We start from the raw sequence: 24301 nt of genomic DNA on the forward strand, positions 1-24301 counted from the left end.
TAGATGGTTTAATTCGATTCCAAAATTTAAAAGATCAAATTAATTGATTTAGTTTACTTTTAATAGAATAGAACTACTTAAACCGAACCATAAACACCCCTAAAATCAAAATTTCTATATCCGAAAAGTTATTACCAAAACTTACCAACTTGAAGAATATATAAATATTCTTTTTGTCTATCTTTTCTTGGACATCCATAGTTCATGCACGTCCCCACATCAACATATAATGTACCAGACCGTATTCTATCAGTACCCTCGCACGGGTATCCACGTCAGCATAAGTACCCGGATCCGTATTCGTACTGTACCCTCGTGTACGGGTCTCCACGTGGAGAGCTCACATACAGCAATCTCATATGGGTCGGGTCTACCCATATCCGAACCCGTACGGGTCTTCCTCGACTCCCTCGCTTCATAATTTTTTCACCCGCGAGAAGAAAAAACCAAACAAAATAAACAACAAACCAAAAATCAAAGCTAAATAATTCATTTTTTTTCTTAGAATCTCTCTCTCAACTCGGCGAGCATTTCAACAGTTTACTAAGTAAAAACTGAGAACAGATTTTCCGGTCGGCGAAGATGGCCGGCGGTCAGAGAAGTTACACGGCGAATCCGGAGGATTACAAGCTTCTAGAAGAAGTTGGATACGGAGCAAGTGCAACTGTCTACAGAGCGATCTATGTACCTTTGAATGAAGTTGTGGCAGTGAAGTGCTTGGATCTCGATCGTTGCAATAGCAATCTGGTAGGTCCATTATCCACTGAGTTTCAAAGCTGGAAATAACCATTTTTACTGTTATTAAAATAGAATGTGGAATTGAGTTTGAATGTGATTTGACTCCTAGGTCGATGTAGTTCTTTATAGCAGGTACAAGTACAACTGAATCCATTGTTGTCGCTCGGATCATGTATCAGTTGAGTTTCGAACTAGAAAAGTCGATTTTGTGGTTACTAAAAAAGTAGGTGTGTAGCTGTTTTTTGTTGTTTAAATGCGACTTAAATTGATTTGACTCTGAGGTGGATGTAGTTCTTTATATTAGGTACAAGTTGCCTTTGGCTCGAGAATGTATGGATATGTTAAGTGAAGAATGGTAGAGAGGAAAGTCATTATTCACAGAATTTCAAAGTTGGAAAAAATAGATTTTGTGGTTGTTGAAATAAAGTAGGTGTCTTTAAGTTGTTTATTAAGAGTGTGCAATTGAGTTTGAATGTGACTTGACTTGATTTGACTTTGAGGTGGATGTAGTTCTTTACAGCTAGTACAAGTACAACTGAACTCACCGTTTTTGGCTTGGATCATATATGCATATCTGTAAAAGGAATTTTTGTCTTTAAGGAAGGTCCATTACCAACTAAGTTTTGAAGCTGGAAAAAAAGAAAGAAAGTAATAGGCGTATTTATGTTGTTTAAAGAATGTGGAATTGAGCTTAATGTGATTTGGCTCCTAGGTGGATGTAGTTCTTTTACAGAAAGTACAAGACAACTCATCCACTGTTTTTGGCTCAGATCATGTATTATATCCGGAAAAGGAATTTTTGTATTTTAGGCAGGTCCATTATCAATTGAGTTTCAAAGCTGTGGAACGTAAATTTTACGGTTATTAATTTTTTTTTAAAAAGTAATAGGTGTATTTATGCTGTTTTAAGAATGTGAAATTGTGTTTCCTTATAAAAGAAGAAATAAGAGTTGTATGAAACTTTGTTCTTTTTCATTTAGGGGAGGTGAGGACTAGAAATTTTCAGTGTTGAGTTGTGGTTTTTTTCTTAGCTTTGGCTCAAAAACGGGGTCGACTTTGTAGTGTGTACTCCTTGTAGTTTGCAAGCGACTAATGTAACACGCTTCATTTCCTAATAGCTCCAAGTGATAACTGTGAGCTAAATCATGAGTTTTCTGCCGGCGGTAGTTCTCGTATTAACTTGGTATGCTGACGTAGATATGCTCTCGAAACAGTATGCATATATAAGATGCATCATGACCACAGTTCTGGGACAAAGTTTGATTTGGTTACAAAAGCTTATAAAATATAGCTAATTTAATTAGCTCAATATCTGAATTGGTTGGAGCTGCTAATATGTGCAGGTTTGGATGTTATCTCTTCTTCCTTTTGGATTGTATTAGCATTTGGAAGATTCAGGTTTACTAGGCCTATCTGAGTATCATTAATCTTAGTCTCCAATAATCTCTTCGAGGGCACTCTGGAAAGACCAGATAATAATCTTCAATGTATCATCGAAACCTGTTATGTAATAACAACTCAGTTTTTTCCCCCGGTAAAGATGTCTTAGGCAAAATAAGCTCTTTGGGATTAGCACTTTTGTTTTTGTCTTTTGGGCGGGAATCTTCAAGCTCTAGAGAAGTTAACTATAGAATGGTGTCAGCAATAAAGAATCCCTTGCTATAACCAGCCTTAGACAAGTGTCAAAGAAGGTACTGCTAAATGTAACTATGCTCTTCTATGCTAGGTTTTTCCAAGTGCCGACCCAAGACTTGATATGCTTTATTTTGCTGGTGACAGTAGTTCATGACAGAATCTTGAAATTAATAAACTGGTACCTTTGGATAATACCTGCGGCTGCATAACCTGCACTTTTTCATATATTTTAAAGTTTCCAACATGCTAAATCCATTTACATCTTCAGTTTCACAAGATTTTAACATGAATACTTGAACCTCTTTATGATCAATTGCTAGTTTTGTGAAGTATCGGTTCTATCTACTCTCCTTTGATGTTCACATTTTGGACTCTTATTTATACTCAAATATTTAACTACAGTTGAACGTCCTCCCTGTCACACTTCAAGCTATTGCTTGGTACGAAAGTGCAAATAAGGGTATGCCTTTGTTACACTTGGGACAACAGCTTCTTACAAAATTCCAGTTGGTTGTGTCATTGTTTATATGTATGCATTGACAGATAATTACCTGACCCACGATTTCTCTTTTCTTTTTTGTGATTTTGGTTGGGGAGGGTTGGTTATGTGCGGGAATAGTCGTCCGTTTATGCAAAATATTGGAGGTGTTGGTTACTCTCCCTAGTTAGACAATGCTTTCAAATCTCTATCCTAAAGGCAGAATTTCGAAACTAACTCCATCTGGGATAAATAACTCCTTAAATGCATTATCTTAAATGTTAAAAGAAGCTAGCCAATTGCAACTTCTACTTACAACTGCAGATGAATTTTTTTAACAAGACTGGTTTGATGTATTCTGTCATTGAGATATTTCCTGTCGATCTTGTTAAGCAAGAGGTAGCTTGATATATGTGGTATTTAATTTAGAACTTTTTCATTCCATGTCATAACTAAAGCGTATTAGCTGCAGAATGAATAAAGAAGCTATCTTTATTAATGAGTAAGGAGCTCTTTATATAGAGCAGAGAAAGATACAGAAGAATCTACGTAAAGATACACAAGGATAAGAGATATAAACCTAACAGACTCCTAAAATATAGGTTAACTGAAGGATACAAAAAGATACATATAAACTAGTTCAAAATCTCCTATGTTTACAGGACACCAGTCAAGAGTCTTTTACGCGCCCCCGCAAGGTGGGGCTTATGTCAACAAGACCCAACTTGGGATAAATACGTAGAAATGCAGAACAGGGCAGCGGCTTCGTAAAAATATCTGCAACTTGATCCGCAGAATGAAGATGATGGACCTCGAGAACCTTAGACTGGACAAGCTGACGAACAAAGTGAAAGTCGATCTCAACAGTTTCATACGGCTATGAAAAGCTGGATTGGAACAAATGTTTTTTTTTTTTTGATGAAATAAGATTCTTCATTGCAGGCATCCAGAAGATGCAAAGTTACAAGAAGGAATTGAGTTAGCTCCATTACAAAGACTTAATCTGCTTAGGGAGCTAACTCAAAAACAAAAGTAAGGATATAACTGAGTTAAGCTAGACTCAGAGATCCAATGAAATCTAGAAGAGGAATTACATTATTTACAGGTGTTAGAGAACTCCAACTAAATAATTGCACAAGGTATTTGGCTTTGATAGCGTGTATAGAAGTTGAAATGCCATCAAAGCATCTGCAATTCCTTTCTTGCCAAATGCACCAAAAAATGCATGCTGGGATCATCTTCCAGACTTTTTTGATGGCCCTTTCAACTTTCCAGCTGCTCCAACCTTCCACTGCTTCCCTGATGCCCTGTGGTTGTGTCCAGCTTATTCCCAGGATAGAAAGAAACACACACCACATATTTGTTGCCATTGGACAATGTAAGAATATGTGGTTGATTGACTCAGAACTTTGCTGACATAGGTAGCATCTATTTACCAGCTGAAAACTCCTTTTGCAGAGATTGTCTTGAGTTAGGCAGGCTTCTTTGCGTGCAGTCCAAGTAAAGCAGATAACCTTTGTTGGAAGCTTTGTCTTCCAGATGAGCTTCCATGGCCACGAGTCAATGTTTCCATTATGCTCACATATGTGTCTGTAGCCCATCTTCACTGAATATGGACTTGAGTCACAACCAACTCATTTGATTCTGTCTGCTCATTCATAGTGAAGGTTCCCAGTCTACCAAGCAATGTAAACAAATTACCTAACTCCCAGTCATGCATATTCCTTCTGAAAAGTGGGACCCATGAGTTTCTTGATCTGTATTGATTTATTGTAGAGTTGGGATCACTAACAATCTGAAACAGTAGTGGAAAGCTCTCTTCCAGTGGGAGACTGTCCAACCAGATATCTTTCCAGAATCTAACATGTAACCCATTACCCACCTTGAATGAAATATTCTGTGAAAAATCCTCCCAAAGGCTACTGATGTATTTCCATGGGCCAACACCATGGGGAGACCTGCTGAGTTTAGTACACCAGTGATTTTGTAGTCCATGTTTAGCAGTCACCACCTTCTTCCATAGGCTGGCGTCTTACTCCCCGAATCTCCCAAGCCATTTCATTAGCATGCTCTTGTTGTGTTTTGCCAAGTCTTTTATTCCAAGTCCACAAAAGTCCTTTGGTTGAGTTACTTTGGCCCATTTGACCAGGTGAAACTTGTAACCCTCACTGTTCCCTTTCCAGAGAAAATTCCTTCTAAGTTTGTCCAATTGTTTGAGCACTTTGCTGGGCATAGGATATAGTGACATGTAATAGGTTGGTATGCTGTCCATTACACTACTAATCAAGGTTACCTTGCCTCCCATTGATAGATATTGCAGCTGCCATGTTACCAATCTCTTCTCCACCTTCTCTATCACACCATTCCACACTGCAGTAGACTTGTACTTAGCTCCCAATGGAAGGCCCAGGTATGTTGCGGGGAAGGAACCAATACCACAACAAAGAATATCGCTAGATCTCCCAAGTCAGGAACTTCATTAACAGGGTAGATAATGCTTTTTGCCATGTTGATATGAAGTCCAGAGATAGCTTCAAAAATGAGCAGAGTTAGATTAAGATATTGAATTTGGTAGCAGATGGATCAGGTGGATAAAATATAGCTTGACCACAATCAAGTATTCGATTCTCATCAACAGAAGTCCAGTCGGCTTTTTTTCACCTCAAAAAGGATTACGGCAGGGTGATACCTTGTCTCCTTTCTTGTTTATCCTAGCTATGGAGGGTCTTAGCAAGATGTTGGACAAATCAAAGCAGCTACAGTGGCTAGATGGTTTCAGTGTTGGGAGACCTCAAAGGAATGCAGTCTCAGTCTCACACCTGCTCTATATGGATTGGAACAAATGTAAGTAGTGCTTATGTTGTCACAGAGAACTCGAGGAGGACATGACAGCGGGAAGCGAAGTTCACGAAGCAAGTTGATGAGCCAAACAACTTCAACTATATTCTGCCTCAGTAGACGACCGAGAAACAGAGCGTTGCTTTTTAGAAGACCATGAGATGGGAGAATCACCAAGATATACAATATACCCCGTGATAGAAGTACAATCAAGTGGGTCACCAGCCCAATCCGAATCAGAATAGGCAACCAATTGACAGCAGATTTTTTAGCAAGCTTAATACCAATATAAGCAGTATGACAAAGATATCTCAAAAGACACTTAATAGCTTTCCAATGTGAAACACCCGGTTGATGCATAAATTGAGATAATTTACTTACTGCAAAGGCAATGTCAGGCCGAGTGAAGGACAGGTAATGAAGCTTTCCAATGACTCGACGATAAAGAGTGCCATCTACTTTGGAATCCTCAGGAGAAGTTTCAAAGGTACATGTAGATGTCATGGGTGTGAGAACACCTTTGCATTCAGCCATGTTTACATCTTGGAGAAGATCTTTGATATACTTATGCTGAGATAGGAGTAAACCATTTGTTGTGTGTGTAACCACAACACCGAGAAAATAATGAAGCAACCCAAGATCTTTAAGAGAGAACCTTGAAGACAGAGCATTAATTATGGACTTCACTACCTGTGGCTGGTTACCATATGCGTGGAAATTGGAGATGGCAATTCAAAGCTTGCACTTAAAGGAGATATATCACTATGTTCCTTTTTAATATCTTTAACTAATATATCCCATGCTGGGAGTTTATTAGTATCCTTATATTGTTGGAAAATATTTGCAAAGGGATAATTATTTTCCAAAAATACGACATCTTGGGAAAGATATATTTTGGAGGTGACATGATCAAAACATTGATGAGAATAATACTTCTTCGAAAAACCTAAATAAACACATGGTTTTGACTTTTGTTCTATTTTATTTTTGGCATATGGTCTAAGCCATGGATAGCATAAACAACCAAAAATTTTAATAGACTCATAATTTGGTGCTTCTTTAAATAAGATTTCATACGGGCACCGATTATTTAAAAGTGGTGTAGTGAGTCTATTTATTAGATATACAGCTTGATGACAAGCAAAACTCCAAAATTTAGAGGGTAGCGAGGCTTGGTGTAGAAGTGTTTTTGCAGTTTCAATAACATGCCGATGACGACATTCTACCAAGGCAACTCGTTGTGAAGTGTATGGTGGGGAAACCAAGTGTTCAATATCCTGTGATTTTAAATAGGAAGTTAAGCTTTGACCTCCATCAGTGTAAAAAGAGGAAATTTTTGTTTGAAAACGTCTTTCTAAGAGTGGATGTAGTGTTTTAAAGACTTCCAAAACTTCCTGTTTAGATTTTAAGGTGTATAGCCACATATATTTTAAAAAGTGATCCACAAATAGAATATAATATCGTTTTTGATCAATGGATAAATTTGGTGCAGGCCCCCACAAATCACTGTAAATTGTTTGGAGGGGTCGTCGATTCTTCAAAGAATTAACTGAAAAAGGTAATCTGTGGCCTTTATTAGAATTGCAGGAATTATAATCAGAACTTATTCTGGAAGAACTAACAGGAATTGATAATTTATGCAAAATATTGTTTAAAGTGCGACGATTTGGATGACCCAAATGCCGGTGCCATAGTTTGATTGGAACAACCACATTGCACTTAGGATTGCTATCTGGTGTCCACGCATACAATTGCCCGTTACTCTGCCCTTGAGCTAGCGGCGCCCCGTACTCAGATCCTTCACAAGATAAAAGAGGAAAAAATTCCATGGAGGTGTTATTGTCAGGACAAAATTGAGAGACAGATATGAGATTATTTTTTATAGGAGAGAAAAGAGTATTAGATAGGGTAAAGCGATAATTTGATGCTTTTAGTTCAGCGTTACCAGTTTGGGAGATTGGTATGGTGGTACCATTACCCATAGTGATTTACTCAGGCCCGTGGTAGTCTAGTCTTGAGCAGTTGCTAGGCTTTGAGCATCAGAGGCAATGTGATGGGTGGCCCCTGTGTCGATGATCCATGGTGCTTGTTGTTGTAGTTAACGTCCAGCAAAGTTGGCTCTAGCCTGAAAATGATTGTGGGACTGGCTGCGACAGACTCGGGCAGAGTGACCAGGACGATCACATAGTTGACAAACCAAATTGTTATCTGCTGAGCAGAGCTCTTTCGAGACTTCCATGGTTGGCCTCGATTGGGTTGATTGTTGTTTGCTGTATTGGTACGCCTATTGTTGGTGTTGTTTCGAGATTGTGCAGTAGAGCGTTGCGCGACAGCAGCAGTAATGGAATTTGAGAGAGAAGCGCGAGTATCATGATGTTTCAGGAAGAGTTCATGATCAAGTAACTTCTCATACAACTCTTCATATGAGATGGTAGTATCTCGTGCCCGAATAGCTGCTGAAAATTCTTTGAATTCAGATCCAAGACCAGTGAGGATCTTCACAATAAGCTCCTCGTTGGAAACAGGAGCACCAGCTGTAGCAAGTTCATCATAAAGAGTGCGAATTTGATGCATATAGTCAGTGACAGGCAGATCATCCTGTGCAAGACGAGCTAAGCGATCACGTAGACTGAAAATGCGCGTTTGGGATTTATTTGCATACGCTATGTGAAGCGCATCCCAAGCAACCTTTGAAGAGTTGGCTGAAGCAACAGATGCAACAAGGGTAGGATCAACTGAAGCCAGGATGGCGTTTTGAATTAGTTGATCCTGGCAAAACCAGGTTAGGTACGTAGGGTTGGTAATTGTTTCGTTGCTCGAGGAGATAGTTCGGCTAGAAGCAGGGGTAGTTCTATCAAGATGGCCATACAGATCGTGCCCACGCATAAGCATCGACTTCCAAAGGGAAAAATTGTGACTACCTGCAAGCTTAATGGGAAGTTGTGTGACAGGGTTAAACTGAACAACAGTGTTGTTCGTCGCATCAGAGTTGACAACAGTAGGAGCCATTTGAGTAGGGTAGGGATGGGAAAAGAAATTAGGATCTGACTCGCAAGAGTTCCTTTAAGTTCTGATACCATAAAGTGTATAAGCTGCAGAATGAATAAAGAAGCTATCTTTATTAATGAGTAAGGAGCACTTTATATAGACCAGAGTTCAGTCAGAAAGATACAAAAGAATCTACGTAAAGATACATAAAGATAAGAGATATAAACCTAACAGACTCCTAAAATATAGGTTAACTGAATGATACAAAAAGATACAGATAAACTAGTTCAAAAAATCCTATGTTAACAGGAGACTAGTCAAGAGTCCTTTACTATTGTCAATCTTTCTATAACTTGGGGGGCATTATACTTTTCCTTGTCTTTTGGTTCTTTATTGTTGCACATGCGCTTTTAATTTTCATTTGCTGACTATTTAATTGAACAAAGTACCATTTTTTGAAAAAACACCATTTTGCCTTTTAGAGGAGTAAACACTGCGACACTGTAAAGGAAGACTTCTATTTGTTAGAGTCCTTCAGTCCCGCTTCTATATGTTTTTTTAAGACAAATTATACTTTTTCACAGGATGATATTCGCAAGGAAGCTCAAATAATGACTTTAATTGGCCATCCAAATCTAATAAAGGCATTCTGTTCATTCGTTGTTGATCACTATCTTTGGGTGGTAATGCCCTTCATGGCTGAGGGTTCTTGTCTACACCTCATGAAGATAGCATATCCTGATGGATTTGAAGAAGCTGTTATTGGTTCTATCTTGAAAGAAACTCTTAAGGCTTTGGAATATCTACATCTACATGGACACATTCATCGAGATGTTAAGGTTTTTTAAACTAAAGTTCCCTCCCGATGTTGATTCTTCAACTGGTGATATTTGTGTTTTTTTGGGGGTGATATTTGGTGTTATTTCAGGCAGGGAATATATTGCTGGACACTAATGGGGTAGTAAAGCTCGCCGACTTTGGGGTTTCTGCATGCATGTTTGACAGGGGTGATAGGCAACATTCTAGGAATACCTTTACAGGAACTCCATGCTGGTGAGTATATAAGCCTCTTACTGCTCGATTCTCCATCCATCTTTGTTTCTTTGAATGTTTTCGGTTTTTCTCAAAGTATTTCAACTGATTTTGTAGGATGGCACCTGAAGTTTTGCAGCCTGGAACTGGATATGATTACAAGTGAGTTTACTTGTCACTGTATAAAATCTTGTTGCTGAGCAAGCTCCGCACAAGTTTGTATACCTGGTTAAGATGTGATACTGAACTTTGATTAAAATATTTCATTTTGTTCTTGACTGAGCAGAACAATGCATGGATATTTCTACTAAAATATTTACTTATACATGGTAACAAAGAATAATTACCAGGACTAATTTACTTTTTGAGAGGCATGATTTGTTCATCGTCCTTCTACAGAGCTGACATTTGGTCACTTGGAATAACTGCCTTAGAGTTGGCTCATGGTCATGCACCATTTTCAAAGTACCCTCCAATGAAGGTTTATATTCATTAACCAAGAGTGTTAAAGAATAATACTAGCTATATGCTTGTGTTTACATTACATGAAATCGTTGGCCTTGGTTCTCCTGTGATAGGTTCTGCTCATGACCATAAATAGTGCTCCTCCTGGACTTGATTATGACCGTGATAAAAAATTCTCAAAGGTAATTTTTTTAGTTTGAACTGATTGATTTTGACGATGGATATATTTGGATGATCTTGCTCTAAAGGTGTGATGGTTTAACGTTTATGTTCTTTTCATGTATGAAATCCCAAACTTTTTGATTTTTTAATAGTCATTCAAGGAAATGGTTGCAATGTGCTTGTTGAAAGATCAAACTAAAAGGCCAACAGCTGAAAAGTTGTTGAGACATTCTTTTTTCAAAAATGTGAAGCCTCCAGAGATTTCTATAAAGAAACTGTTTGCCGGCTTACCACCACTTTGGAATCGAGAAAAAGCCCTCCAGGTATCTCATAATAGTTCTGTTTTAAGATTTTCCCTGTTTAGCATCATTTAATTTTTCCTTGATGAATATACTGCAGCTTAAAGATGCTGCACAGCTAGCCATGAAGAAAATGCCTTCATCCGAGCAGGAAGCAATATCACAGGTTTGAGGCAATTGTTAATAGATCGCATTTTTGTTGTGTAATGCTGTGCTCAACTTCCCCAAATAGGGGAGATCTGCTACTTCGCTGCTCGCTTTGCAAAACTCTGCTTAAGCTTTCCTTTAATACTTTGCTGCCTTTTACGGGTAGACCATCTTCAGTTTCCTGCGTCTATACTACGCTTGCTTTTAGACAAAAGGCCGAGAAAGGTACTCTTCAGTTTCCTGCATTTATTTGTGATCCAAAGCGCCTATGCTATACTTTTTCCATATGCTCTTGGCTGAAATGGTTTCATACGTGCATTCTGCCTAGGCTTAGGGCAATTCTTGACATGAAAGCAAAGAAATTTTCCTTTTTGGGGTGGTTTGCTTGAGCCTATTAGTAAATTTAGCTTAAAATTTCTTTATTTTCTCTACCAGTAGCACCTAAGATTGAAATAAACAGGACGGTTGACTCCTTTTATATTGTTCTGATCTAATATCTTGTATTCTCTTTCCAGAGTGAATACAAACGAGGTGTTAGTGCCTGGAACTTTGATCTGGAAGATTTAAAGTTTCAAGCTTCAATGGTATGTACATGAGAAGACATCTATAAAGTGATGTAGATAATTTCAACTTGTTCTTATGTTTTTCATGACCCAAGTAAGACAGAATTCTCTTTCACCGTGGCAGGTGCAAGATGATGACGAAATACCGGAGATTAGGGAAGAAGATGAAAGCATGAAATCTTATACGAGCTACAAGGTCCTTACAATGTTATTGTAAACAGTTTTTGAGTTATATTTTTACCTTTTGCTTATCAGAAAAGGTTTTGAGTTATATTTCAAGTTACCATTTGCATTGGATAATAATACATGCTATTATTATACAGGAGAATTTGGTTTCTGCACTCAATGATGGAAAACCTTCCTTAAAACAAGATACTCTTTCCAGGTACAGACGACACTATTTCTTTTCAGTGACTGTAGAAAATACCATTTTATCTACTCCAGGTTACACAGTTAGGCGGGGATCCAGGGACAAAGAAGTACAACACAGTTAACTTGTAATTTACAAAGCGTAGAAGAAATACCAAGTTACTTTTTGACGTTTTTGTAGCATTAATTTGCAATGAGGAAAGCTGACCATGGTTTGAACTTCAAGTATTAATCAGCTTGAGTTCTTTAAGCTTAATAAAATGAAGCCATAAATGATGTGTGTTTTAATCAAAAGTTTGTCATAAGGGTTTATATCTGCGAATGCCGACAATAGTTATTTTTCTCAAAGGTAGCATGACAATCTGTCTCCAGGAGAAAATGTAAAAAAAGATTTTGTTATTAACATCAAAGTATGATAGATTGGGTATCATGTGAGAAACTATACCATTCGCTTTATGTATCTTAAGTATTATCATCTCAATCAAATTTTATTGATTTTTCCCTCAATACTTTATATTTCCAGTGAGCAAGAAGGTGTTAGTGAAGTGATATTAGCTGAATGCCAGAGAAAGAATGATTTGGAATGTAATGAACTGGATTCAGACCATCAGGAGAAAGGTCGACTGAAGAAAAATTCATCAAAAACAGAGCTGCCACCCCTTACTTCAGACAAAGATGCAGTACAGGCCAAGAGTAGAAGTCAAACACCAAAAACTCATCAAAGTGTGAGTGGAGCGCTTATGCCAGGTGTTATCCTAAGTCATTCGGCGTCAGAAAGAGCTCACAATTTTGAAAGGTCTTACAGAAGTTATTGTTTTGTTCTATCTGCTGTTTCCTGTGTTGCACCAAAGCAATTTGAAATCTGAGGATTCAGTAACAAAATAGCCATTTCCTTCAGTTCATTAATCAGCTGTTATGTCGACAGAAATTGATCAAAACTTCCTTGTGCGTGAAGATTTTGGAACCATATGCTTAAAATTGGTCTCTTTACCATCTTTGTGGCTGGTTATCCATTTCTTTTTCAGATCATTATTTATTTTGAACAATTAGAATGCTAACAGACAAATAATTGTCATTGACATGTTTAGCGCTTTAGTAACTTCTTATCAAGACTGACCTTGAGACTAGGGATTAGTTCAATATGGTGTTATTTGTTGTGTTTAATAGTTTGTGCACACCGAAGTATGATAAAATTGTTAATTTGTTGGCCCAATGGTATTATATGTTTTTTATTTGTTTTATTGCTACATGTTATCTAAATACAAACTTTGCCGCATGTAACTTAAGTTTCTGTTGTAGAAGCAAGATTGAAAATCAACAAGCTGAAAAAGCTCATCAAGTACGAAGAGCCCCCAGCTTTAGTGGCCCTTTAACACTTCCAAACCGAGCTTCAGCAAATAGTAAATCAGCTCCAATTAACTCATCTGGGGGTATTAACACATTCCCTACAAGTTCTTTAACTAAAATTGTTTTGACTATGTTTTATAGGAATAGTCATGCTGAAGCTGGATTTTGCTTTACGCTAATAGTAATTCTTCTCTCTCTCCAGGATTAAAAGATTCTTTGGATGACAAATCAGTGATAAACTTGGTTCAAATAAAAGGGAGGTTTTCCGTAACCTCAGAAAACGTCGATCTTGTTAAGGTACATCATTTCTTTTAAATTCTCTCCCTTTTTGGTGACAATTTTCTTACCTAAATATGTATGCTGGGATATTGCGTTATGTACCTTTCCTTGACATTTTTCTCAAGTAAGCTGTTCAGTGTTGCCTTATATTTCAGCATAAGACAATGTATGTCCTGTACTATCTTTGACATAAGATTCATGTGATACCCAGGGGTCACAACTGAGGAAGGCTGCTAGTGTTGGAGACTGGATATTGGATTCCAAACTGATGGTTAGTGAATTGGTCCCTTCTTTGGTACCACAATTAAATGATTTGAAAACTAAAAAACCTCCTTGCCCCACATTAAAGCTCCACTTCTTAGACAAGTTAAAATGAAAATGAAGAAAAAAAAAATTAATGGATCTAATGGTAAGATATTGCTCATCAATTTTCAGCCTCCCGGTCAACTATCAAAGGAGCTTGGCCATGATAATGTTCCAGCCTCAGTTCTGATGCCTCACCTACAAAATCTTTTTCAACAGACATCAATACAACAGGTAATGTTTCAAGTTTATGGTAGGAACTTAAGACTACTACTTCATGCGCCATCTATTTTTCTTGTTGTTCTAATCTCTCCCTGTTGAAAAGAGAACCACTCCTTATTTCTACTGTTTTTCTATTACTAGGATCTAATTATGAATCTGTTGAGTAGCTTGCAACTATCTGAGGCAGGAGATGGTGAGTAAACATCTAATGACATGTCTAGTCTTATTACGTAGAGAACATGTGTTCTTAATGGTAACATGGTTTCTGGAATATTTTGAATTTCTTGGTTTCTCTCAGCTTCGCAACATGGAAAGTTGTCTTCTCCGCAGCGTATTCCAGAGAATAATGGAAGTGTAAGTACACTGTTTTTGCATTTACAATATGATTTTTATTCTGGAAAACATATGCCTTTTAAAAATGAAATACTGAAATTGATTTCTTTTAAGTTCATTGTGCTCATGTTCACGGTTTTCCTTCTCATGTGATGATACAGCAACACTATCCGCTAGTTAGTTTTCTAGCTAAAAACTTTGTTTTCTCATATAATGAACTAGAGATGCCTTATCTCATACTTTTGAACTTTACTCCAGCGATTATACCTGTCAACAGTAACACTGAGCTCCTAAATAGTTTGGAGGAATTTCTTTGTACCTACAATCTTTACAATTCAATGCAATGAACCACCTGATAATTGGTCATGTGCAACTCGCACTAGCCCCCCCCCCCCCAAACCCTCGCGCGCACTTTCATTTTGTTAGAGTTCTTTTATCTATTTCTTTCTCAGCTTTACACTGTAAAAATCTTTTATTAAATTTCCTGGTGCTGAATCCATTTGCATCCTAAATACTCAACAAGCGTTTTACGATCAGACATAGTGCTGTGATATCCTTCAATGATATCCCAAGCAACTTTATATCTGAATAGCTAGTTAAAAAAAGGAATATAAACTTTGATTGTTGCATAATCTATTTAGCATGTGTTGATGGATGATAAAGCTGCCTTAACTTGTTACCTTCTGCCTGTCATATTTCAAGTTTCTTCCCGGGAAACTGGTACCACTTACAAATGAATGTCATGTGTTAAGACTGCTATTATTAGTAACACACAGAGAAGAAACGATGTTTTATTAATAATGGCAATGCATTACAGTATATAGTCTCATGTATCGTTTGGCAGGTGGATGTTCCATTATTGAAACTTCTCTGGGCTGACCAATACCCAATAGGTGCTATCAGCAGATGTTTTGATTTTACCTTTTACCTGATTTTCATTTTAGCCTTCACTACATATAAACCAGAGAAATAACTGATTTGCTAGGTAATTGCTGCTGATAATGTTGTATCAACCTCAATCTCAATGCTTTGACATATTCATTTTTTTCAAGTACTTCTGAAGTATTCATCTTATGTAGCTCTATATGTATTACTTGGTATACAGCCTAACTATTCCAGTCATCATTTCTCTGTTGTCACATTCATTTTCATCAAGACTTCCAGCTGGTTTGCAGGTTGAAGCAGCTGTTTCTGAGAGGGAGCGCATCTTGCTAGTCAAAGTATCTGAGCTTCAAGCTAGGTAAGCTAAGCAGTGGACTCACATCAACTTTGTCGTCATGCTTCTCTTTTATACAGACTCTTTGCTTAAACTTATCTTATCTCAATTGCGCAGGATGATTAGCTTGACGGATGAATTAACTACAGAAAAACTAAAATACATGCAGGTGAGTGACCTTATTGTTTTTCTTTAGCGCAATAGGTCATTAACTTTTTCGTGGATCGAAAAATAGAAAAAAAATATAAGACATAGTTTCATAGACTATGGATTAAGTTCTTTCAGGGGATAGGACCAGCAGGTGCTCCCCCCCGCCCCCAAACACACCCACCCACCCACACACACCCAAAAGAATAAAACCAGAAAAAGAAAAAAGTGTGAAGTAAGCACGGGATGGGTAGAGGCTCCTTTCCGGCATCTTAATGCATCTCATTTATTAACAATGATTTTCTACTTTTGCTAGTTGCAACAGCGGCTAAATGCCATGTCAAGTCGGGAGGAAGATTGGGACAGGAGAGAATTGGATTCATGATGCCAAAAGATCTTCACGATTGTGTAAAGATGTGTATATTCAGGTTTCTGTCTGATGTTGCTACAACCATAGTTTCAAATTCCTTAATCCAAGTTGAATTACCAACTCAGACACATTGATTTAGATTTGCAGATTGAGTTATAGTAGTAAGGAGCAGAGTTTACTATTCACATGGCTGGAAAAATGCTCGTCATTGTTGAATAGAAGCTCATGTGGAATAGTCCAGCTCCAAGTGATGAATAAACAGAATCATCGGTTTGTAGAGAATTTCTTCATTTATTGGGTGAGCGCGAGCTGAATACAAGCTTCCTGTGCAGATCCGCGTCTCCAGTCTCCGAGGTATTATCTTACTTATGCAGGAAAAAGTCGAACAGGATCTGTTCTATAGGCTGGTACCACTATATCCTTTTTATGCCGTTGAAATAAAATTGTGGCTAAAGGATCTGTGGGGAGATGGAGAGAGGATGGGATGGGGGAAGTTACTGGCCAGTTTATTTTAGATCCTGGATTTATCTTGTAATCTGAATATACATTAAGTTGTAATTTTGTTCATATATATACCTAATGAGACATGCGTAAGTAGTCCGATTAAAGTCATTCGTGGGAGGATTCATCCATATTTTTTGACCTTGTATTCTATATTCTACTACTATTAAGCTTACTTTGGAGAAATAATGTACGTCTAAACAATAATTGTCATTCATGGTAATACTAACATGATCTTTGATTTGATTTGATTTGCTCGTGCCCATAACCAAACTTTATTAAGAAAAATAGACTTTATTTTCCTCATTAAAAAGAGTGGTAGTGTGTGAAATGAACATGGAACCTACTAAAACCATCTATGCCAGTATAGTGGTAGTGTCTGTTACACTAGTTTGTAATGTTATGTCTTTTGTTTCTTTCTTTTTTGCATAGTTTGATATGTGGATGCAATACCGTGATGACAATATACAAACTTATAAAATACTATAAAATAACGGGCAAAGTTGATCTCCAATAATTCAGAGACATCTTCTTATATACCTCACATGTGAGCACGTGCCCCTAGTTTTGGCTCAGCTCATATTTTGAATCAGAGAAAAAATCTAAATATCATCTCTATACTATTTGAAATTATTCAATTCTATCCTTTTTATGTATTTTGATATGTCTTTAATTTCTAAGATAAATGAATGAATTCAGTGTATTTAAAATTTTCAAGAAAAAAATAATAAAAAACTATTTTTTAATTTTTGACTATGATTTATAATTATGTTTTCTCTAGGTAAGGATAAGGGTCAGGCTCCACATGTAAGATTTAATTGGATTTGTTTTTGTTATTGTTATTTATAATTATGTTAAAATTACAGCTCCATTAGGGTCAAGTACTAAAAGTCGCACTCCCTCCGTTCCAGTTTATATGAACCTATTTCTTTTTTAGTCCGTTCAAAAAAAAAATACCCATTTCTAAATTTAGAAATAATTTTGCTTAAACTTATAATTTTACCATTAATGAGAGGCTTTTATAACCACACAAATATTCTGGGCCCCTTTTTGACTTGTTTAAGACCACAAATTTCAAAAGTTTTTTTTTTTTTTTTTTAAATTTCATGTCAAGTCAAACATGTTCACGTACATAAATTGGAACTGAGAGAGTAATATTTTCCTATCAACAGAATAATATTAAACTAATTAAAAGTTATTTGAATACATAATTACTCAATTTTACCGGACAATTTTATCTTTCTTTTGAATACATTTGAATTATTTGACTTATCCTAGTCTTATACGGAGTCTCCCGAAGTATATCTTTTGATAGCTCCCACAATTTGACAGCAAAAATTTCAGTAATGGCCACTCTTTCTTCTCCTCCTCCATCTCTCTCAACTCTGAGAAAATCCTTCCTTTCTAATCCCCCAATTTTCCCTTCCTTCCGTTGTCTAGTTCCGCAAATTAAAAAAACCTTAACCCTCAAAACCCTAAATCCCAACTTCAAAACCCTCCAATCCTCTGCCGTACCCGCCGCCGCCACCACCTCTGAAATCACACTACCCCTCAAAACTCGCCTGAAAAATGGCGAAACCCTCTACGGCATTTTCCTCCTCAGTTTCTCCCCAACTCTCGCCGAAATCGCCGGTCTCGCCGGCTACGACTTCGCCGTCGTCGACATGGAGCACGGCCACGGAGGTATCTCTGACGCCCTCCCCTGCCTCCACGCCTTAGCCGCCACTAACACCCCCGCCATCCTCCGTATCCCGGAATCCTGTGCTACTTGGGCTAAAAAAGCCCTCGATCTCGGCCCGCAAGGTATCATGTTTCCCATGATCGACGGCCCGAAATCAGCCCGAAAGGCCGTGTCTTACTGCCGTTTTCCTCCCAACGGAATCCGCGGATCAGCTCACACTGTTGTTCGGGCCTCGAGCTATGGAATAGACGAAGGGTATCTAAGCAATTATTCCGACGAATTACTAATCATGTGTCAAGTAGAATGCACCGACGGTATAAAAAATATAAAAGACATCGCTGCCGTTGAAGGGGTTGATTGCATTCAAATGGGGCCGTTGGATTTAAGTGCGAGTTTAGGGTACTTGTGGGACCCGGGGCATAAGAAGGTGAGGGAAGTAATGAGTGCAGCTGAAAAAGGGGTGTTAAAGCGGGCCCCAGCTGAAGGTGGAGCCTACTTATCTGGATTTGCAATGCCACACGATAGACCTGAGAAGTTGAAATCAAGAGGGTATCATATGGTTTCGGGTGCAGTGGATATTGGCTTGTTTAGAAATGCTACTGTGGAGGATGTTAAGAAGTTTAAGATGAGTGTAACTGATGGTTCTGAAGATGATAGTGATGAAAAAGATAGTAAAGACGTTGAAGAGAAGTATTGGAGTGAATAAAAATTTGAACATTGCTTGAAGGAGTGAATAAAAGTGGAGAAGGATAGAGGGGTGGGTTTATTGTTCGCGAGTTTCGAATTCTTAAGGGTTGGCCCAGACAGATTTCTAGGTTATTAAAAAAGAACTGTGTTCGATTTTGTGGTAAATTTTGGAAGATTTTATGTTATGCTTTTTTTTTTTTATTCGAAATAATGGGACTATCTCAAGTTTAGAATTTGAGTTACTTATGCAATAGAACAATACTTTAGTTAGTTGTTTCTTTTTTTTTTTAAAACCTGATTATTGGTTAATTGTTTTGGTACTTGTAATTGGTGTAGTTGCTAGCTGGTCCTAAGTTTGGCCTCAGACGGAATGCTAGGTCATTAAAAAATAAGTTAATGGAGTAGTAGAGTGAATAAAATGTAAACTTTGTTAGGTTTTGTGTTAGATGTTGGAAGAGTTTATGTTCTGCCTTTTTTGTTAAGTCTAAGTAATGAGACTAGCTCAAGTTTTCAATTTGATACTTTGGTTGGTTTCTTTTTTCTTTTTTAAGATGAATTATGGTTGATTGTTTTAGTACTCATAATTGTTTTAGTTGCTAGCAGCTCTAATTCTACTTCTTTTGGATATGGCAATGAGTCTTGGCATGAAAGTTTGCTTCTTTTTAATAGTTTCTTACAAAATAGAAATACTTATCTTTAGTACATTAGAAGAGCTGCTGTGGATAGCTGTGGAGGTATGAAGTTCAAGATGAGTATAGTTGATGGGTCTGAAGTTGATAATTGTCAAAAGGAATGTAAAGTGGAGTGAATAAAAGCATAAACTTTGCTCTTCAATTTTGAGGTAGATTTTCGAACATTTATCTTATGCTTTTTCTTGATGCTATATTTAAGTATTGGAATTAGCTCAAGTTTAGAATTTTCGCTATTTGTATAAGCTATCTAGGTCTATTAAGTATTGGTTGAAGGTTCTGAATATTATACTGATGAAAAAAGATGTGAAGAAAAGTACTGGAGTGAATACAAATTTGAATTGTGTTAGATTTCGTGGTACGTTTTGGAAGATCTTATTTAAGCTACTTATGCGATAAAACCTTTTCTCTGTCTGAGCAAGACTTTGGTTGTTTTTTTTTTTCTTTATCTGATTTTGGTTAATTGTTAAGTAGCTTTAATTGGTTTGTTTGCTAGCTGGTCTTGTTCGTGATTGATTTTGGAAGATCATATGTTATGTTTTTTTTCTTGATTCGAAGTAATGAGACTAGCTCAAGTTTAGAATTTGAGCTACTAATGCATTAGAGCAATACTTTGGTTAGTTGTTTCATTTTTTGGCTGTTTTTTGCTTAATTGTTTTAGTACTTGTAAGTTGTAATCAGTATAGTTGCTAGCTGGTCCTAAGGGTTGACCCTAGACGAATTGCTCCATCATTAAAAATAAGTTACTGGAGCGAATAAAAATTTCAAATTTGTTAGTTTTTGTGGTAGATTTTGGAAGATTTTATGTTTGTTTTTTTCTTGATTTTGAGTAATTGGAATAGCTCAAGTTTAGAATTTGTGTTACTTATGCAATCGAGTATTTTTCGGGCTGAGCAAGACTTCGGTTGATTATTTCTTTTTTTCTTTTTAGCTGATTTTTGGTTGATTGTTATAGTACTTGTGAGGAGAAGTATTGGAGTGAATAAAAACTTGAATTTGCTATTACATTTCGAGGTAGATTTTTGAACATTTATCTTCTACTTTTTCTTGATGCTGCATTTTAAGTAATGGGATTAGCTCAACCTAATACAAGCTATCATTGTCTATAGAAACAGGATCGGAGCTTTTTTTCTAACCGGCTAAGAAAGACTTAAGTTGCCTTTAAAGAAAAAACCCATTTTAGCAGATTCTTCATTGATTTTTTCAGAACTTGTAGTTGGTATGTTTGCTAGCTGGTTTTGTTCTTCTTTCTTGGGGAATCTTGGGTATGGCACTATGGCGGTCAATCTGGGGTTAGCTCAAGTTTAGAATTTTAGTTACTTATGCAATAGAACTTGTTCTCCGTCTGAGCAAGAGTTTGGTTGATTGTTTCTTTTTTCTTTTTAGCTGATTTTTAGTTGATCATTTTTGTATTTGTAATTGTTGTAATTGTTTTAACTACTAGCTACTCTAATTCTACTTCTTTTGGGTATGGCCATCAGTCTTGCATGAAAGTTCGTTTCTTTTTAATAGTTCCTTACAAAATAATATTCATTTATAGTACTTAAGAACAACTGTTGTGGAGGCTGTGAAGATATGAAGATGATAAATGTTAAAATGGATGGTAAAGATGGTGAAGGGAAGTATTGGAGTGAATAAAAACTTTTAACTTTGCTCTAACATTTTATAGTAGATTTTAGAACATTTATCTTCTGCTTTTACTTGATGTTGTGTTAAAGTATTGGAATTAGCTCAGGTTTTCTGACTGCTTTCGTTTTTCCTGTTCAACTGATATTTCATTGATTCTTTCAGAGCATTATGACTATCAATCCGGGATTTAGCACAATGAGCTTTTAAAGTCTTTAAACAGAGAGAGAGTTTTTTTCTCCTAACTAAGCATGAGTACTATGGTTGACTGCTTGTTTTTATTTTTCCGCAGCAAATTTTCTTTGCTTGTTTCAGAACTTATAATTGATTTAGTTGCTATATGCTCTAGTTCTACTGTTTTTGTTTGGGAATCTTGGGTATGGCATTGTGGCTATTAGTCTTGGCATGAAAAGTTGCTTCTTTCTTAATCTGTCAGCTTCTGTAGTAGCTCTAGAAAAAATGTATGAGAACTGAGATTTGTGTGTGCTCTGCTATCCCATCTTACTGTTACCACCACCAGCTACAATACTGCAATGTTAACAGAATGTTCCATTGGAAGGGAAGAGTGTTAAACAAGGAAATTTGTTATCTTGGAGTTTGATATTTTTGTTGTACCTTATCCATTTATATCTTGTTTCTAATCTAATGTATTATTACTTGCTATTACTACTTGAATTATCGAAATGTTAAACACCATGGACGTTCTCTTTTCGAAGTGAATATTGGATTCAAAAGTAAAAAAGGATAGCCACTGATGCTTGGATAGATGCGGCCCTTCCTCGAAATCTTGCGTTCACGCAAGATATTCCTTTTTTCTTTTTCGCTAGGCGTAAGACACTGAGGAGAATGGTCAATATAGGAAGAGAAACTTTAAGCAACAATGAGACAAACGGCCAAATGATTTGATAGGTGTCACCTCATTTTTTTCAAGGGATAGAGAGTTTTTTCAATTTAATTGACATTATTGAAATGAGATTATTTTATTTTTATTTTTATAAGAGTCTTCACTCGGAATTATTGAATTAGGATGTTTCGCGTTACCATTTATTTTAAATCCCAAATCAAAGAAATTTGACTCTGAATTATGGTCTGCGAACACAGAAGATCGAGTAAGGAATCCTGTTAACCCCGGAGAAGGTGTTAGGCATTCCCAGATTTCGTGGTTCTAGCACGGTCGCTTTAATAATTATACCTGTCTTAACTAATTCTGGATATTTTATGTTCTAGGAAAAATTATGCACTTTTGCCTTAAACCGCTTTTAATTGCTTGATTATTCGTAATTATGGAATTATCTTGAAACGAGTTACGCGTACGTGTACTCATTTTGTTTGGCGCATTAAAAATCATGTCACACATACGTGTACACAATTGATAACACTTTTATTATTATTAAGATTATTCAGTCAACATCGCGCGAATGCGTACCTTGAATTATTTTGGAAATCATAATTGTGTCGCGCGAACGTGTACATAACTACGATGATTTGATTAATTTAGAGCGCACTTGAAATATACTACCGTGTTCATGAATTATTTTTCCTAAACTAATTTAAAAATTATTGTAAAGTCAAGAGTTATGTGGAGTATTTGTGTAGAACTAGAAGTATGGAATTTAATTACTAGAATTATTTACAAAATAAATTACTTTACTAAGTTATGAAAAGTATTTGCAATTATTCATTATGGAAGAAATATGAGCTAGCTTATGAATTTTATTACCATGGGCTATAGTACTTAAACCATCCGATCCAAAAATTCCTAAAGGCCCCATCTTTCTATTTTTAAAGTCAGAAAATTTCATGGCTCATTCTTCCTTAACATCAAAATTATTTCATGGCACATCAACGTTAGTATGGCCCAATTTTCTTTATACATTACTGTCTTTTGCACCTTGATTTACTCTAACGTGAATTTTTACTTCTCTAAAATTATATTAAACAAATAATGACAGTGAAAGTTTCATGCCTTACTAATTCATGGAACTAAATATTCTATAAAACTAATCCACCAAAAATAGCTAGAAAATTTAATAAAAACTAACCAAGAACAGGAAAACTATTATTGTTTATGGATTAAAAGGAAACAAACATATTCTTGCTAAAGCTTTAAACCAACAAAAGATGACAAACTAATTTATGCTAACTATGAACAGGAAAAGAAACATGCTCAAATAATCAGTAAGTATGAACCATAAAATATTACTCAAATACCCATCATAATAAAAAAAAATTCAAACTTATATATTAATCAAAGATAAAGTAAGAAATGGATCTCGATACAGCTTCTCACGAAATCAAATGAAATGAAGAAAGGAAATATGACCGGAGTCTGGCTCGCCGGAGACCTCAACGAAGACGGAGAGATAAAGTCGGAACCTTGTTACGTTTATTAGGATACTTCAAGGATGTTTTTAGGCTTGAATTTGGGGAATTTTTGAGTCTTAAACGGGGTGATGAATTGCTGGATTTTTCGAAAGAAAGAGAAAGAAAGAATGACACGAGTAGAAATTCCCTTAGCGTAGAAGAAGAAAAAAATTCTCTCAATTCCCTCCTCTCTTTTTTCTCTCTTCCTTCTCCTCACATTTTCTCTACTATTTATAGAAAAATTTTCGAAATTTTTTCAGATTTGTTTTAATTATTTAATTATTTAATTAATTATTTATTTTTTTAAAAAATAATTCCCACTTCCATTTTTCTTCTTTTTAAAAAAATATAAATTTTTCACTTTCCTTTACTTTTATTTTTTAATTTTTCACTTTTTATACTTTTTTTTTTATTTTCCACTTATTTTTCTTTCTTTTTTTTTTTTTTTTTTTTAATTTTCACTTCCTTTTACTTTTTTTTTAAAATGTTCACCTTCCTTTACTTTTATTTTTTAATTCCAAATTTCTTTTACTTTTAATTTTTTAAATTTCTATATTCTTTTACTTTTATTTTTTTTAATTTTTAACTTTTTTTTACTTTTTTATTTAAAATAATTTTCACCTACTTTTACTTTTACTTTTTAATTCCATACTTCTACTTTTCCTATTTTTTTATTCCAATCCGAAAATTTTTTAAATTTATTTTATTTTAAAATAAAGATTAAAAAAATAAAAATAAAAATAATATTAATAGTAATAATTGACCTTTTAAATTATTTTAAATTTTTACCCTATATATAAAAAAAAAGTGTAACAAAGCTAA

The 24301-nt window shown here is 36.0% G+C and overlaps 2 protein-coding genes across 4 annotated transcripts; both read left to right on the forward strand.

The window, feature by feature from the left end:
* Positions 1–450: 450 nt before the first annotated feature.
* Positions 451–16645, forward strand: LOC107774266 (serine/threonine-protein kinase BLUS1). 3 transcript variants are annotated; one of them, XM_075231911.1, is made up of 22 exons: positions 451–747; positions 9262–9516; positions 9606–9730; positions 9827–9871; positions 10109–10190; positions 10288–10356; positions 10489–10659; positions 10736–10801; positions 11298–11366; positions 11470–11541; positions 11669–11730; positions 12238–12510; positions 13017–13144; positions 13264–13358; positions 13552–13611; positions 13776–13877; positions 14007–14058; positions 14164–14219; positions 15374–15438; positions 15532–15583; positions 15878–15989; positions 16071–16645. In XM_075231911.1, the coding sequence occupies exons 1-21, from the start codon at positions 583–585 to the stop codon at positions 15944–15946; spliced, it is 2133 nt and encodes a 710-aa protein (XP_075088012.1). In that variant the 5' UTR covers positions 451–582; the 3' UTR covers positions 15947–15989; positions 16071–16645. The 3 variants fall into 3 exon arrangements, with proteins under 3 accessions (XP_075088012.1, XP_075088010.1, XP_075088011.1); XM_075231909.1 differs by having other exon boundaries at positions 452–747; positions 13014–13144; XM_075231910.1 differs by having other exon boundaries at positions 452–747; positions 13014–13144; positions 16079–16645.
* Positions 16646–17731: 1086 nt separating this feature from the next.
* On the forward strand, positions 17732–19070 carry LOC107822435 (uncharacterized). Its single transcript, XM_016648985.2, has one exon. The coding sequence runs from the start codon at positions 17779–17781 to the stop codon at positions 18817–18819; it is 1041 nt and encodes a 346-aa protein (XP_016504471.1). The 5' UTR covers positions 17732–17778; the 3' UTR covers positions 18820–19070.
* Positions 19071–24301: the final 5231 nt, after the last annotated feature.

Source organism: Nicotiana tabacum, chromosome 15 (genome assembly GCF_000715075.1).
Source record: "Nicotiana tabacum cultivar K326 chromosome 15, ASM71507v2, whole genome shotgun sequence".
NCBI lineage: Eukaryota > Viridiplantae > Streptophyta > Magnoliopsida > Solanales > Solanaceae > Nicotiana > Nicotiana tabacum.